Genomic DNA, 16,664 nt, shown 5'->3' on the forward strand with positions numbered 1-16,664 from the left:
GAAATTGCTTGTTGGTTAAGCTTGTTTTATTGAGTTATTTATGAACCACTAAGTTCTGACTTTGAATTTGCACTAATAAAATGAACTATTCCTTGTAATGGAATTGAGCCATGTCTGAATTTGCAAACCATAAGACAGGTTACCAAAAATTGTTGTCAGACGAACCCCTTAAATGTAAAATATTTACTTAAAGTCCCCCTGTGGTGAAAACCAAGCTTTTAATGTTGTTTGTTTGTCTATGTGGTGTTTTTAATATGTTTTAGGACAAACCATGTACAAATTCACAAGTCAACACCATTGCTGAGTATTTTCTCCTTAAAACTTTAGTGAACCAAAGACAGTCTCAAAAACGCGGTTTGAAATCGCTGATGTTTCTGATGTCTCAAACTACCTTGTAACCATAGAATGTAAAAAAAAAATATGGATGTAGTGTCCGTGACATCACCCGTAGGTTTCTGAAGAGCATTTTTGAAGCCCAAAGTGGACGGAGCCGGCCGTCGCCATCATGGTAGCACACCACTCCCGGATAAACAAAAATGGGCCAAAAGGTGGGATTAGCTGAGGTGACGTGACTGCTAACAGACAGCAGGCAAACGGCTAGTATTGACAGCAGCGGCAATTCACCTGTCACTCAAGTGGCCACGCCCTTATTTATGCAGAACTTTAAGGCTTAAGGAGTACATGAGATTGACTCTCTTTTGCATCCAGTCTCTAGCAGCCAGTCGATGAATTGCAGTTTAAGTCACTTCCGTGTTGGTTTCAAGAGAGAAACAGGAAAGTTGCAGCTTGCTTGTAACCAATGACGACAACGTGTGATCATCAACGAGTGGATCTCTGAGCTGGTGTGAGTGAGTGGAGGCGGGGCTAATTTGTATATTAATAGAACTGCGTATACTAAATGACGCAAGGGTTTAGAGTTAATTTCAAGCTATTTAAAAAAAGAAAAAAAGATATATAATATTGATAACTATAATAATTTAATTTTACATTACAAATTACAATACTAATACTTACATTCTTCACTTTCTTTCAAAGATTCAAGCTTGAACCTACTGTATCAAACCTTGAGCTTTTATTTTGGTGGAATATTGGTCAAATGCTGTAAACTTTTGTCCACAAACATATTGGAAATTGTGTAAATGTGTAAGTAAAGTGAACCTGGTTCCCAAATGCACATTAAACTCACATCATGTGGTGTAAGGCATCGGATGTCAGGCATGGTTGGTTAAAATAACCTTTGTGATATCTATGATTGTATTACACTCGAGTTCAGATTAAAGCAACTGTTCTTCTCCATTTCATGCTCCTTGTATGGTGTACTAAACGCTGAAGTGTACACTGCAGCTGGCCTGCAAACTCTCTCACAGACAAACACGTATAAACACACAGAGCAACCACAAGCAGCACCTCACGTTCCCAGCGTCCAGCTGTTATCTCTTACTAGCACTGTTCCCATCACTCTGTCAGTGTGGATTTCATCACACGTGTGCAATGATTCAGTGGTCCAGTTTCGAAATATGTGGGGTGGACACACTTGCTAATTTGACCAATTAAAGCCATGAAGAGAGGCTAGTTGGAGCGAGACAAGTCTGACTCCCTAAGGGAACATCAGTGACATTTACCCACTGAGTGGGATTGATGTTTACGCTTCATCTTTGTAACAGGCTAATTCAACCAGCCTTGAACACACTAATGTCTGTTATCACAAGGGGAAAAATCAAGGGCCATCAAATATGATAATACTAATGATGACGATAAATGCAAGTCACCGTAACGGTAATTGAATGTCTCCTTCACTATCATAATGGATAGATGTTTATTACAGTATAACCTCTAGTGTGATCAGGGTCATGTTTCAACTGCCATATACATGATGACGAATGCTTACATGATGATGAATGTTATGCAGTCAAAACTGTCATCAAACCGTTGTCTTATTCAGACTAGAGGTCATATTTACCATGCTGTATCATATTCTAATAGACCAATCGTGACTCAAGTATTTTTTGTTGTTGTTCTTCCTTATTGTAATGGGTACTTTTAGCTTTGCTTCAGAGCACTACATTGTTATTAACATTGTCATTTTTGCTCCATTACTTTTCAGAAAACATATAAATCCTTGTTATTTTGAAATTAGAAAATCAAAACCTGCTCTGAAACGTGATAGTGGTGTCCCGTTTATGAGCAAATCATTTATTTAAGCCAATTCTTTTCGGTGAACCTATTGAAACGGTTCACAAATCACACTGAACTATTCTTTCACAAATTGGATGGATCCATTTACAACTGTTCTCGATTCTATAGCTCTCTGGTTCCATGATCCAGGCAACAACTCACTGAATTGGACATGTCTGACTCAAAATAAAAAAAAATGTAAAAAAAAATTTTTAAACCTATGAAAAGTTTTTATATTTGTTTACAATTTTTTATATACAATTTTGTTGTTTTCACTTGTAGACACACTTATGAGTAAGCTCAACAGATATTAAAAGTTTAATCTTTTGATTAGTGTACAACAATATTTTTGTGCATTAAGTTTACCATTTAACGTTTAAATCGGCAGATTATGTATTTAATGTTTGCAGTAGTAGTACTGGTATCATGCTCACTACTGTTTGGGATCAGTGAAAAAAATTATTCAGTAAGCATGCGTTACATTTATCAAAAGTTGATCAAAAGATTAAAGATTTTTGTTTCAAATAAGTGCTGTTTTTTTAACTTTCGATTCATAAAAAAAATCCTGACAAGACTGTTCAACAGCCTTTTTTCAACATTGATAATAATATGAAATGTTTCTTGAGCGCTAAATCAGCATGTCAGAATGATTTGTGAAAGATCATGTGACACTGAAGAGTAATGGCTGCTGAATATTCAGCTTTCACATCACAGGAATAAATTACATTTTAAAATTGATTAAAACGGTTATGTCAAATTATGATAATATTTCTCAATATTTCTGTTTTTATTATATTTTTTTATCAAATAACCACAAGCAACAACTATCCTTGGTGAGCATAAAATACTCAAAACATCAAAAAATCGTATCGACCCCAAACTTTTGAAAGGTAGTTTACTTTCACTCAAATACCTCATATACTGATTTACGGCCAACTTTCCACTGGCTGAATCAAAGCCATAACTACTGCTTCAGACACACTCAGATGAGTGTCCCAGACATCCTCAGGTCCCTCATCAAAAACTAATCAGGCATTCTGCCTAGACAGCTAAATACATTTAGTCAGGCTCCTTTGTGCTTGCATACAAAGTCACTTTTTATTTGGACATCTAAAGCCCCATCTTATTTTCTTAAGATAATTGTATTGGCTTTAAGCCTTAGATGTAGATGTCTTCAATCGAGACCATGTTAAAGTGCATGGGGATGAATTAGGACGTTCTTTACTTTCATTTCATTTTGGTCATGCTGATGTTATGGAGAAGAAATTGTCAATAAGATGATAAAGCTATGATCTAATAAATCCAAAACCTCTAATGTCAGTAGATTCTGTCTATTTATGCCTCTTTATATAAGTGCTTTCAAATGTCACTATACTGCAAACAGTCAAGTGTTAATCTAGCATAGTGGAAATGCCGGTTGATATTATATTCCGATTTTTTGTCACACCACAAAGATAATATTCAAGCAAAGCGCATTCAAGCTGTTTACCGAGCAGAAATTTTGCATGTCATACATGCACAGTGCATCCTGCAAAAATAGTGCAAGTTGTAGCTGTTCCAGTCATGCACACTGAGTTTAATTTAGATCATACAAAACATTTAGCTATATCATTCCTTCTAAATAATTTGTAAACATGAACATCTTACCTTATATAATATGGTTAGCTAAATCATGTGCTTTTGTTATGCATACATGGTTGTCTTCAGTGCAAAAAAAAAATTTTTTGTACTTCATTTCAGCTCATTGTATAAATGACCGTGTGAACCAGTGTATATTTAGCTTCAACTTATTATTTAAGGGCAGTGTGCCATTTTCTTTCCTGTTTCTAAAAAAGATGACTCCAGATGTCCCTAACTCTCTGCTGTTCTCATTACCGCCAGCAAGGTGTTCCAGAATTGAGGATGATAACGTTTATGGTTGAAGACATTAAATAAAATACCTAGATCCTGTTTGCCAGGGATGGCCTTCTTTTATTGCTTCATTTCAGATCTCTGAACTTGGAAATGAAATGTGTTCTGCAGGATGCTTAGAGGAAAATGCACTTTGGCTTGATGAAACTGTTATTTGAGATTCCTGTAATGCTTTATTGAATTATGTAGTGTAAATAAATGTGTGCATTTCGCAACCAGAGCACGTCATAAGACGATGATGTTGTTGTCGGTTGTAATCAGAACGTCCTCTGTTGGCTTCTTATGTATGTTTAATTTTATCAGATAATGGTGAAAATATTCTGGAGTTCAAGAAAGGTTAATAACCTCATATGTTAATAATTTCATTCCTCTGAAATAGAATAGTAGCACATGTTTTCATATAATTTCGGTTGATTAAATTACCACAAAATAACCACATTAATTAGTGTTCTCTGATTTCACTCTAGGGGGAATTTGATTTACTGGATAAATTTGAGCAATTAATTGGCTTATTATAACCGAATTACAGCAAAAATGTTGGAAGCAGCTAAAACATTACAGCATATTGTTATTTATGTTCATTTCATATTTGCATTGTGCTTTGAACTCCTTGAGACGCATGTACTCATGTGCACATATAAATACATGCAGTCATGCAAGCGAACACAGTTGCACACTCAAAAGTATTAATATCATCACAGCAGGAAGTGTAAGAGAGTGGGCAATACATAGCTTTAAGTGTCCTCTCAAGCACCATAGATATAACTATGTGTACTATATCCTATAACGCAAAACAGCCTGTTGATCTCCCTCTTTGATTTTCTGCTCTTATTTTTCCCCTTCATGGAATAGAAAAACTCTCTGTAGTTTGCCAAAGACCCTTATGGGATAAACATAGCTTTGCTGTGTACCTGGGGCAAGAACAAGGAGAGAAAAAGCTAGCAATAATCTTTCTATTTCTGTGACAACGGAGGGTACTGAGTGGTCATAGGAAGAGATAAGCTCAAGACGGACGCTTTGATCTGATCTGCGGTAATTCTCCATCTCTCTGTGGTTGCGGAATGAACACGGCTATTTGTTGAACCTAATATCCTTTAGTTTCGCTCGCTTTCTGTGAACATCCCCCAATCTGCTATGGTTTAGTGTGCATCTGTTACGTCATGGGCAGATATGTCGAGATAAACATCTTTTGAACAAGGCCTGGAAGTTTTTCTTGGATCGGCGAGGGGTCAGAGACAGTCAGACTCGGTTTGTTAGATTGCAGCTGCTCATTTGAGGTTTGAAATTGATGTTTAAGGTTGATGATGTGTGCTCAGGGTCATGATGAGTAAGATTAGCAACCTGGTTGCAATAAATTGAACTCTAATCACACACACACAAAAAATTCCACGTTTTCTTATGAAAAACCCTTAAACTAAGTTTACTAATTGTTAAAGTGCCTGTGTTATGCTATTTTAAAGGTAAAAAAAAACAAAAAAAAACACATTTCCTCATAATATACATTGTACATAATTAAATTTCTCAAAGAGTCTGAAAACGATTCGTTCGAGATTCAGTCTCTCTACTCCCCTCCTTTCCGAGGGCCTACTCTGCTCTCATTGGTCAGACGGCCCAGTCTGTTGTGATTGGTCTGCCGCTTACAACGCATGTCGGAAACAAAACACCTATTACCATCTGAATTTCAGCTCCGGAGGCTTCTTTAGCACTTGATACAGCGATACAAACAATGGCATCGAGTCCTCATCCTTTTAAAGTGGATGAAAAGTGGATTTGCAGTGCTGAAAACAGCTTCTTCTCGACATGTCGTCAACACAAACCAAATTCTTCCAGGCCTCAGCTACAACTACAGTGTTTGAGAGCGGGTCAAAGTAGACATCGTTCACGAGCAGCCAATGAAGAACTTTGTCTGGCATTATGCAAATTTGTTACATTAAGGGCTGTAATCTCCCAGTCGATTAGTCGATTAATTGGTCGATACGTTCTGGCTCGACCAAAATTCTGATTGGTCAATTTTTTGCCGCGTTCATTTCATCAGTTTTGCCTACAGTTCAAAGCACTAATTGCTAATGGGGGTGTTTTTAGAGCACCCCTGTTTCACAGGTAAGAGTCTGTCTTCAGAACACCCCCCTTGCTTTCACTTCTTTTGGATTAGCCCAACTTACTGGAGAAGAGAGACAGATTGAAGAAAGTTACTAGAAGGTTTGCTGAATATTATTTATTTAATTGTGAGAGCGTTTAATTCATAGTCAGTCCTCTTCTACCATGTCAACAAAGACATCGGCAGTGTGGCAGAATTTTTTTCAAATAGAAAACGGGAAAAAAGTCAAATGCAAATTTGCGCTGTGCCCACTGTTTGTATTCGTTTTGAGCCTATGCTTTATTTTTCAGTTATGCACTTTATTTCGTTTCTACTCTTGATCTGGTTTGTTTAATAAATATTCTTTTTTTTATTAAAGTGGACGTGCCTTTTGTGTTTAAGAGTAAAAGCTTTAAGTTAATAGTCTATTCGTGTCTCAGCCGCGAAGCTGAACTCCTATGTTCATGCGAGCTGCACAGAGCGGCTGAAATGATAGTGTCTGTCAGTTATTATAATACATATGACAAAAACAATTGTCTAAATTATTTTGTATATTCCTCAATTCCTCAGTTATTGTGATGATATCACTAGTTGACAACAGTACTATTTCCGTAAATCATAGGCTCTGATATTGCGCAGGTGCACGTGATGCAACGCTGTCAGAGCCGACAGACTCGTGTGTCAGACTCATTTCAGTGCAAAATAATTAGGTCAAAAATAATTTAATATACTGCAAATAGCCTACTTGTTTTTTATGTTTATTTATAATTCATTTAGGCGGACAACAAGGCTACCAAGTACTGCGCACAGTGCGCAGCTAATTAATTTAACGTTTTATTTTTTTCCCTAACGTCATTTTTAGTCGAAAATTTCAGGATTTCAGTCGACCAAGATTTTTTTTGGTTGATTACAGCCCTAGTTACATTGTTACGTAGGTATGTAACAGGAAGTGAGACTGGAAATGCTGAAGACTTGTTACAGCAGTTCAGAATCGATTCTTTCTTTTTGGAGACATTAATGTTTGTCAATTTTATCTTTAAAACATTGCAGACCTTTTACATTCACAAACAGTTGTATTACACACTACATGAAACGTAATATTCGAAATAGCATAATAATGGCACTTTAAGTGCTTTTAATCTATAAAAGTTTTTGTCAATTTATAAAAGGTCATATATGATAACTAGAATCCAAAATAATGTCAGTGACAGTTCAGTGTTTTCTTCCATCAGCAGAGTTGATATTAATTTTGACCCGCTGGACAATCAAATCAGTTCTCAGCCTTCCTCTGTCTGTTGCTATTTAATCAAATGCCGTCTTCACAATTGGATCGGACAAGGTGACCTTTAGTTGCTCGTGCAGATGTGAGCTGTCAAAAAGTCCTTGATATCACAACTGCTTCTCTTTCCCAACGAGAGTTTGTTTTTAACTTTGAAGATTAGCTGTGATTGCCATGATGTTGTGATTTCAACATGATGTGAACATGAAGAATTTTTGCCACGCTATCACTTTCATATCATGTTAACAAATCTCATGCTTTTTATGCTGAAACACTTGGACATAAATTCTAAATACAATTTATGTTTTGTTTTTGTTTTTCTCCCACCTTACTAGATAATCTTCTGATAGACTACCAGTTCACCTTTAGTCTGCTTCAGGAGGACGATCAGCATTACACAGCTATTAACTTCATGGCGACTCCTGAAGAGGTCAGTGAGTTTGCATCATGTGTTTGTGACAGGTTGTATTTGATTTTGAACTTGGTGTGTTTCCAAAAAAAGTGCCCAAATTTTGTTAACTTAACATATGCAATATGACAAATTTCCTACAACAAGCTTTTTTTTCACACTGAATGCAAAAGTGATATTTGGCATAACTCAGTCACCCAATAACCTGATGGTTACTGTAAATTTATGTGTAGCAGAATTTTGTAACAATCAGATTTCTTGAGAATTAAAAAAAGAATTTGTGGCATTATATTGTAAAGCATTTTATTTATATTATAAATAATACAAAAGCAGTCCACATTATTGTAAATATGGTAAAAAAATTGTCTTCATGTTGTTTGTTTTTCAGACCAATAAGAATCTCGATATGTCAATTAATGCGTCTAACAATTTCAACATCAACATAACGTGGTCTATTGGCTCAACAGGTAAAGTATTTCATGTAATATTTCAAAATAAAAAATAAAAAAAGTCCCAAAAGAAATAATTACTTTGTAAAATAGTTCTGGCTGAACAAAGTATGTATAGACAGCTATGTGAGTCCATTGTCAAGGCATTCATAAAATGCTTTTTGATTTTAATTAAGATAAACAGACATTGCTCTTGCACAGGCAGATGCGTAAGCGAAATAGATTTTTCGTTTTGTTGCTGTTGAATAAACCTCTTGGACAGCAGATATGTGGAGAATTGTTAAAGATTGTCCCATAGGTGCAGATAAACCAGACTCCCAATGGTCACTAGAATAGTACAGATAGTGTTTGAGTGTAAGTGTCATTGTCATGAAAACTTATTTATATAAATATTTAAGACTGAGCTCAAAAGAGTGGTTAATGGAAAAGTCACATTTTGCAATTACTATTAATTAAAAAAGAAATCAGTCTCTGCGTGGGTCATCTGGGAAACATCAATATAGACTGACTGATGTTCATGTTAATTTGTGGTTGGAGATTTACTGTATTATGATAGACCATGTATTCACTATTAACTCTTAAATCTGTTCAAACCCTTAAAGAATCTCTTAGAAGTTTCTAGGCATTTTCCTAATACTTTCACTATTGATCTTGTTGGCATTCAAGCACAGCTTCTTAGAATAGCATTATTCAGATGTTTTATAGTTTAAGGGTTGATCAGAATATTTATGCCATTTTTAATCATGCAGAGGATTTTGTATGCAGATGTTGTTGTTGGCTGACGTTGTGTTTTGTGTCCCTGCAGCGGGTACGATCTCTGGGGAGGAATTCCCCATAGTGTCCAAGACTAACATCAAAGAGTACAGAGACAGCTTCTCCTGTGAGACATTCTCCTTCCTTGCAAATCCCAACATCACTTTCCATGTTTATGTCAGCAACTTTTCATGGCCAGTCAAAATACAGGTAAGATCATCTGCCTGATTTCTATTACCTCAACCAGGTGTGCTTTTGATTTAGTCCAGCCCAAAACAGCCTATTCTTATTTATGAAGTCCAAAAAAGTCAGTTTGAGGCTGCTTTTCTTCTTGTTATATGCCAAACTGTTGACTGATGAGCTTTTTATTTTGATATATTATATACGGTAAATTTTAAAGTTGTAAAATGATTACATTTTTGTTCAGACTTTGATCAAAACAGCATCATGATCATCAATATCTTCATCATAATGGACCACAACAACAAATTACTGTAAATATCATCCATGAAATTTGTTTTTGATTTCAAGTCAAGCTCTCTAAGCCCTCGTGTATAAATAGGGCACAGAGTATAAACCATTATGAATTGTGTTATGCAAAAATAATATGTTTAATGATCCATGAGTCCGCTTTGTGCTCATCAATTATTTTGGAGTGCTTTATAAAGCGCTGACAAACTGTACAAAATATCTTCATTCTCTCAGCATTCTCATCTATGAACTGAAGAAGAAAATACTTGCGTTTGCCAGAGTCCATTGCATTCTCTGTTTAGATAATCTGATAAATCTGGTTTAACTGGTAAAACTACATATTTTCGAGATTATGTTTGGTATTATGTGTGGGGTTTGTGTGTTTTATGTGTAGAAATCTTTTTGATCAATTTATAATATTCTTACTGAATAAAATAACTAAATTCTATTTCTTAAAAATTCTTACTGACCCCAAGTATTTAAATGGTATATACCTAAAAAAAGTGTAGGAACTCTCCTGTTCCATTCCCACTCTGCTTTACATATTAAACCTAAATGTTTTGGCCTGAACAGGTGGTGCTGCTTGTAATCGGGCCGCTGAGTAAGCCAACACAGTCATCAGTCTTCCCATCAACCCTCAGTCAGATCCTGCTATGCCCTGTGTGAGAGTGCAACTGCACTGTGGCCTATTAGTATCAGTCATGTATTGATTGTGGCTGTGAATCATTCCCATTTATGCAGTTTTACCATACCCACATATAGATGAGATAGTAACACGAGCCCTTAATTGTCCTCATCAGGAGCCCAGTACCGCAGTCATCTATAGACTGATCTGAGTAACCTGAGAAGAACCGCTTCTCTGGCCCTGACCTTCATCACGTCTGATGGACATCTAGTCAAACTGCTTTCAAAATAAAATCATCTATCCCTCCGATTTATTGGCCTATTTGGTGCATAAAGAGAAAATAATATTTCCTCCTGCCAGCCACAGTGAACAATGTTGCGTCTTCCTTTTAAATGACTCTTTTATCAACTAGAGAAAAAGACGAAGCTGCGCTTACTTTCATCTCAGTGTCTTTCAGTATTTGCTCATGAAAAGCTCATATTGTTCATACAAAGTGAGACTGAAAGATTGACAGCGACTAATACTCTGATTGTGTTTTCTATTATACTCGTCGTGTCTTGTGGCCCATGTGTGCTCACGCCTGTCAGTCAAGGTTACACGTGGTCGCGAGCAAATCTAATACAAAGAGTATTTTATGTAGTCTCACACTTCATGTGGTTTAATAGTGTAGGTCAAGGCTGTAGTGTCCCTTTCACAGGCAATGTGCAGAGACACACACATAGACACACGCACAGGAAGAAGCTAGCATTAGAGGCCGCTGTCAGCCCTGTGGCTGAAGTGAGCTGCTGACATACTAGTGATTGGTATCACAGTTGGAGTTGTGTGCTGCATTCATCACCATCAGTCTTCACTTTTCCACTGCCTGCAGTCACTCTCTTGCAGTCACTCACGACTCTTTCACTCTCTTTATCTATTTCATGTCAGACACTGGCAGAGATTCTCCATTTATTACAGATCTCACCCCATGTTCAGTCTGATCAGTTGATCACACCAGTTGAATCAAATAAGCAGATGCATAAATACTTAGTCAGTTTTAAAAAGAAAATATTTAGCATTGATGAATTAAATTGATCAGATGTGTCATTAAAGACATTAATAATGTTTTAATACAAATTATTTCTTATTTCAAATAAATACTTTTTTTTTTTTTCATCAAACAATCCAGAAAAAATACCAAGGTTTTCACAAAATATTAGGCAACATAAGTGTTTTCAACACTGATAATAAGACGTTTCTTGAGCACCAAATCAGCATGAGTGCCAACAATGGCTACTGACAATTCAGCTTTGCCATTACATTTTAAATTATTTTAAAATAAAATAATAAACAGTCATTTTTAATTGTAATAACTTCTTTCAAAAACAGTAACTTTTGAACAGTATCATATTATATTAAATTATATTAATTATATTATTTTAATTTAAAGAAAAATATTTAAGACAGTGAGACTCTTAAGATTACAAATCTGTCTTTTATGTGATGTCTTTTATATTTCCACAAACATTTATATGGAGCCTCTAAAGAGACTTGGTGATGGGAATTTTTTTTTTTTTTTTACTGTAACATTTCAATGCTTTTACATGACATACACACACATTTCCAAAACCAATAGACCTTTAAAAAAACTGAATATGTTATTGTGTTAAGATTAATCACATATTCCCAGCACTGTTTGCACATGTGGTTTGCCTTAATACTTGTCATTATTTATATCTCTTCCTATTAATCATGAATCTGTGCTCATGATGTAAGGTAAACTGGTTATCAGGTTTAATCCAGATCAAATACGCCCGGTCCTTCAGACTCATTAATGAGTAACTGTAGGAGAATCAGGATAGTCATGTGTAATGCTCATCTGCTCGGCTTGGGAAAGGCTACCCTGGTGATGACAGCATTTCCTGCCCTCGCTCTGCACCCCCAGGGTTATCACTCCAGTCTCAGGATGACATCAGCTTAGAGCTAAGGGCTGGTTTGGGGGGCAGAGCTCAAGGGGATTTGCCTATCCTAGTGGAACAGACTTATATTTAGTTTGTCACTGTGGTCCTGAACCTCACCCCTCAAGTATTTTTCAGTCCACATCTACAGAGAGCTGCTCTACTCACCTCTTTATTTAGTGCTTGCAAATGAGCAGAATATTTAGTTAACTTAATATTGTGTTGAAGTTTAATATCTTGTTTTGGGTTGGTTTTAATCACAAATTAATCAAGTTTAATGTCATTCAGAAGAAGACTAGTGACTCATTTATTGTCAATAATTGGATTATGTCAATAGCTGAACATGATACCATATAAAACCATAATGATGACTATTGCTGTTTACATATTCATTATACATTAGAGTATTTCGCAACATTAGTGTCAATACCATCTTAAGTGTCTTATCTAACTGCAAAAATCCAGTTTACAGTTTACTCTGGAAAAGAACTGCTCATTTAGACAAGATAAAGACAGTTTGACCAACATGTAAAGTGAACAGTCACATTGGAGAGACTGGGGGAGTTTTCTGTGGGCATCTCTGAGACTAAGACTATTGATGCACCTCTGTTGTATCTTCAGTTTTCTTCCTGTGACAAGGATTATCTCAAAAATATCAATTAATAGGCTTTATGCTGAACATCACATGAATAAACAGGAAAACAGGTCTCATTGCATGCGCTTGTCGGAGAAAATGTTAACTGCAGTTCAAACTGACGGCAAAATTGACTTTTTATGGTAATCAGCTAACCTAGCTAGTATCTAAATGTGCGATGGGCATAGGTTTATGCTTATCTTTGCTTGCTCCTTTGAAGGCATCTTGAGTAAATCATCTCTATATTTAACAAAGCACGTACAAAAGACATGAGCTGAAAGCAATACAACCTGTTTAACACACTACGGAAGTTTGCCGCACATAACCCCCATTAAAGTAAATTAAAAAGTATTCATAATATTCTGCTCTAATTATAGTCTCATTGTGGGCCGAAGCAGAGCTGCTGCATTAGATAGATTTCTGTGTTGAATGGCCATCTTGTCGCAGCCATTCTGGACCAAGGAATGGGGAGTGATTTGATTTTCTCCACACACATCTCTTATTTTCCCCAGTCCAGTAGACATCATTAAATATAATGCCTTTAGTAATCTCATTTCTTACAGACAGTTTGTGGTCTAACTCAACCTCTGTCCATCTCTGACATGAGCGAGTCTCTTTGGATAACGGGTAAATTGAAACGGTTTGCCAGAAACACAGTGGTGCCATATCGGTTGATAGCTTTATCACAGCAGATTGGCTTTCATAGCGGTGAAAGAGAATAGGTAAAGCTAAGTGCTCAGTGCTCCACAATACGAGAAGGCCATGAAAGCAGAGGTTACTTCATTTGCTGTGTCTGTTCTCACTTGTTCTCTCCTTTACCATATGGAGAGAGAATGGGGAAAAAAGAGCAAATCTTGTACTGATGTCAATACTGACAGGGCAGAAATAACTGTTACATATTTGCTTTATTTTATCAGTACCTTAGTTTAAATTATATATATATATTTCGTTATTATTATTATTTCATGCATTCTTTTTTTTGTAATTTTAAACCATACCATCCATAATAAAACATACTTTTATAAATTAATTGTTCAAGGAAAAAAAAAATTAAGTTTTATGTTAGAATTTATTAAGTTTTATGTAGCAAGTGTTCAATCTGTGTAATTTTGGATCACAATATTTTAGAACAGATTTATTAACATTTTTAGGTTTTTGCTTCAGCTGTAGTGTCAATAAAATATAAAAGCAGATGTAAGGCCTTACATCACCAAAACCTGACATTTTGGGATGATTTGATGGCAAATGTTATTGTGAGTGTGTATGATTTAGCATCATGTCATACAAGCATACGATGAGTTAGTTCCACCTCAGATAATATAGGTGAGCTACATCTTTGCATGTGACTGATTATAAATATGATGCTCATTTGAATATTGTAGGTGTGCATAATATTCAACTAATATCTTACTGCAGTCATTAGGTTCTGTCATGAATATGTTAATGTACCATCTGCAGAACTGCCGATCTTCATTCTCTCTCTCTCTCTCTCTCTCTCTCTCTCTCTCTCTCTCTCTCTCTCTCTCTCTCTCTCTCTCTCTCTCTCTCTCTCTCGCTCTCGCTCTTGCATCCCCACTTTTTAATAACACTTTTAATATTCTTGGGAAAGGTACAGGAACATCTATTTTTATCCTTTCCCTTGCACTCAAACACAAACAGCATGTTTGCAACAGCATGTTGTTCAGTGACCAGTGCTGAGGTTAGCAGTGTCCTGTCCTCACCTCAGCTCTTGATATTCTTCTCAGAGAAGCGTTGTAGTTGCCTTTAACAGCTCCCTTTGCTTTTACCTTCAGGCCTCACAGACCCTCTGATTCACCCTGACTCTGTTTTGCCTAACCTCAGGGTTCTCAAAGGTGGTATTGAACTTTAAAAAGCGCATGCACTCAATAATCACTTAGCCTCTGATCTCTGTACAATGATGGTGTTGTGGTGTACACTTTTAAACTAACACTAAACTGCTAATTCTCCAGTTTTTTTTTTCTAGATTCAGATAATTCTAGATGGTCAATGTGCTTCTGAACTCTGCTTCCCAGTTTAATTTTGCATTAGTACTTCCTCAGTTCATAGTGTCAAAAAGTTTGAAACACACGGTCTCATCCGTATTTTTGGTTTATTATTATTACGATGATGATTATAATTTTGTAATTATGCCCTTTATAGTTCGCTGACATTTTGTCAAGTATCTGATCTCATGTACCTATGTGCATGAGTTTAAGTACAATTTGAGATCATAGCTTCTGATTGACGCCCGTAGTCTGCAATTGGTAGTGTAAAGTATTCAGCATTAAGCCAACAACATGACAGAAAACAAGACACTAAATTGTTTAATTTGCTGTTAGCGTCAGTCTTGTAACATGCACAAGGCCTTTGCAAGCGCAGCTCCATTCTATTACATTAGCAGAAATATTTTTGACAGATTGAAAGTTTCATAAAAGTGGGTCTGCCTGCATGAAACTTTTTCTATAGTGTTTGTCCTGTCAAACTTTTTTTCCACATTGCATTGGACTGCAGCTAAATGTAGATTAGATGTGTAAGATAGCATTTTTGGGATAATTGGATGCTAATGCAAAATTAAATCAATACATTTAGTACAAGTTGGCCTTGGATATCATCACACTTTTTCCAGTTAAAAGAAAAATTATGATAATGCATCCCTGACATCTGGCACAGTGTTCCACAAACGTCCTTTATAGTCTAGCACACTTTTTAGTAGCCTAACATTTCACTAAATTCTTTTGCCGTCATGTCAAGTTAATACTATACATTCTCTATATGCAACTGGACGATTAGTGGTTTAACTCTGTGTGGTAAATTATAGCTTAATCAGTGTAAATAAATTACAAAAAAAGACAGTATGATACAGTATGTGCTAAAAAAACTCCCTTCTACCTCTCCTCACCTCACCCATCTTCATTAAAATCTGATGCTGTAGCTACTGTGAGGGCAGCTGACACGGCCCTACGAGCCAGAGATCTGCTTTAGTGGACTTTGGGCCTAAACTCCTGAACCTGCCCTGACCATCAATCACCATTTTCAGGTTGTTAAATCTCTTCTGTAGATATCTCAAATTTACAATGTCGGGGAAAATGCAAGAGCTTGGAATCTGCTAGCTAGCATACCCATAATGTTCTTTTATATCCTCAAAGAGCTCTTTAATGGAGGTGGAGAAGTCAGGGTTATTAGCTAGAAGCTGGAGTGAGATGGAGAGAAAAATGCTGACGGTAGATAAAGACATCATGAGAAACTCAGAGCTTGTTAGGGTTTTTATTATTTTAATTGACAAAGCGACAGCAAGTCATCAAAAAGCATATGTCTGCTAGGACTAGATTTTTGAAAGAAGTATCTTATGTTCACCAAGGCTCCATTTATTTGAAAAAAACACACAAAAAAAAACAGTAGTATTGTGAAATATTACCATTTAAAATGACTGTGTTCTATTTGAATAAAATGTCATTTATTCCTGTGATGCCAAAGCTGAATTGTTATCAGCCTTTTCTCCAGTCTTCAGTTTCATGATCCTTCATAAATCATTCAGATATGCTGATTTGGTGCTCAATAAATCATAGTATTATTATCAATGTTGAAACAGTTGGGCTGCTTAATATTTTGGTGGAAACTGTGATACAATTTTTTCTAGAATTCTTTGATTAACAGTTCAAAAGAACAGCATTTCTGTCATGACAACTCTCCGACTGTTTGGCATGGTAATGTATGTGACAATGTTAATATATTTGGTCTTGGCGGAATAGATCTGCTACGTTGCTGCAGTTGTTGGTTATTACTGCTGCTACTGCAGAGCAAGTACGAGACTTTCTACTGTCAATACATATATGGCACGCTGCTGTGAGCAAGAAAGACATGCTGCTGCTGTACAATATAGCATACAAGAATTACCCGTAGGAGATCTATACAGGTAGAGCTGGGGAAGATGGGGGGTTTCTGAAAGT

General features: G+C 36.1%; 1 protein-coding gene and 1 long non-coding RNA gene across 3 annotated transcripts in view; one reads left to right on the top strand and one right to left on the bottom strand.

Moving 5' to 3' along the window:
- Positions 1–16,664, bottom strand: part of LOC309486745 — a 387,401-nt gene that overhangs the window by 265,928 nt on the left and 104,809 nt on the right. The gene's annotated exons all lie outside the window — the stretch shown is intronic.
- Positions 1–16,664, top strand: part of atrnl1a (attractin-like 1a) — a 259,263-nt gene that overhangs the window by 124,897 nt on the left and 117,702 nt on the right. For both annotated transcript variants that reach the window (XM_082154105.1, XM_082154106.1), the window contains exons 23-25: positions 7,778–7,872; positions 8,240–8,318; positions 9,106–9,263. In XM_082154105.1, coding sequence (XP_082010231.1) covers positions 7,778–7,872; positions 8,240–8,318; positions 9,106–9,263 — 332 coding nt within the window. The remainder of the gene's footprint in view (positions 1–7,777; positions 7,873–8,239; positions 8,319–9,105; positions 9,264–16,664) is intronic.

The sequence above is a fragment of the Leuciscus leuciscus genome (genome assembly GCF_965113295.1).
Source record: "Leuciscus leuciscus genome assembly, chromosome: 22".
Lineage (NCBI taxonomy): Eukaryota > Metazoa > Chordata > Actinopteri > Cypriniformes > Leuciscidae > Leuciscus > Leuciscus leuciscus.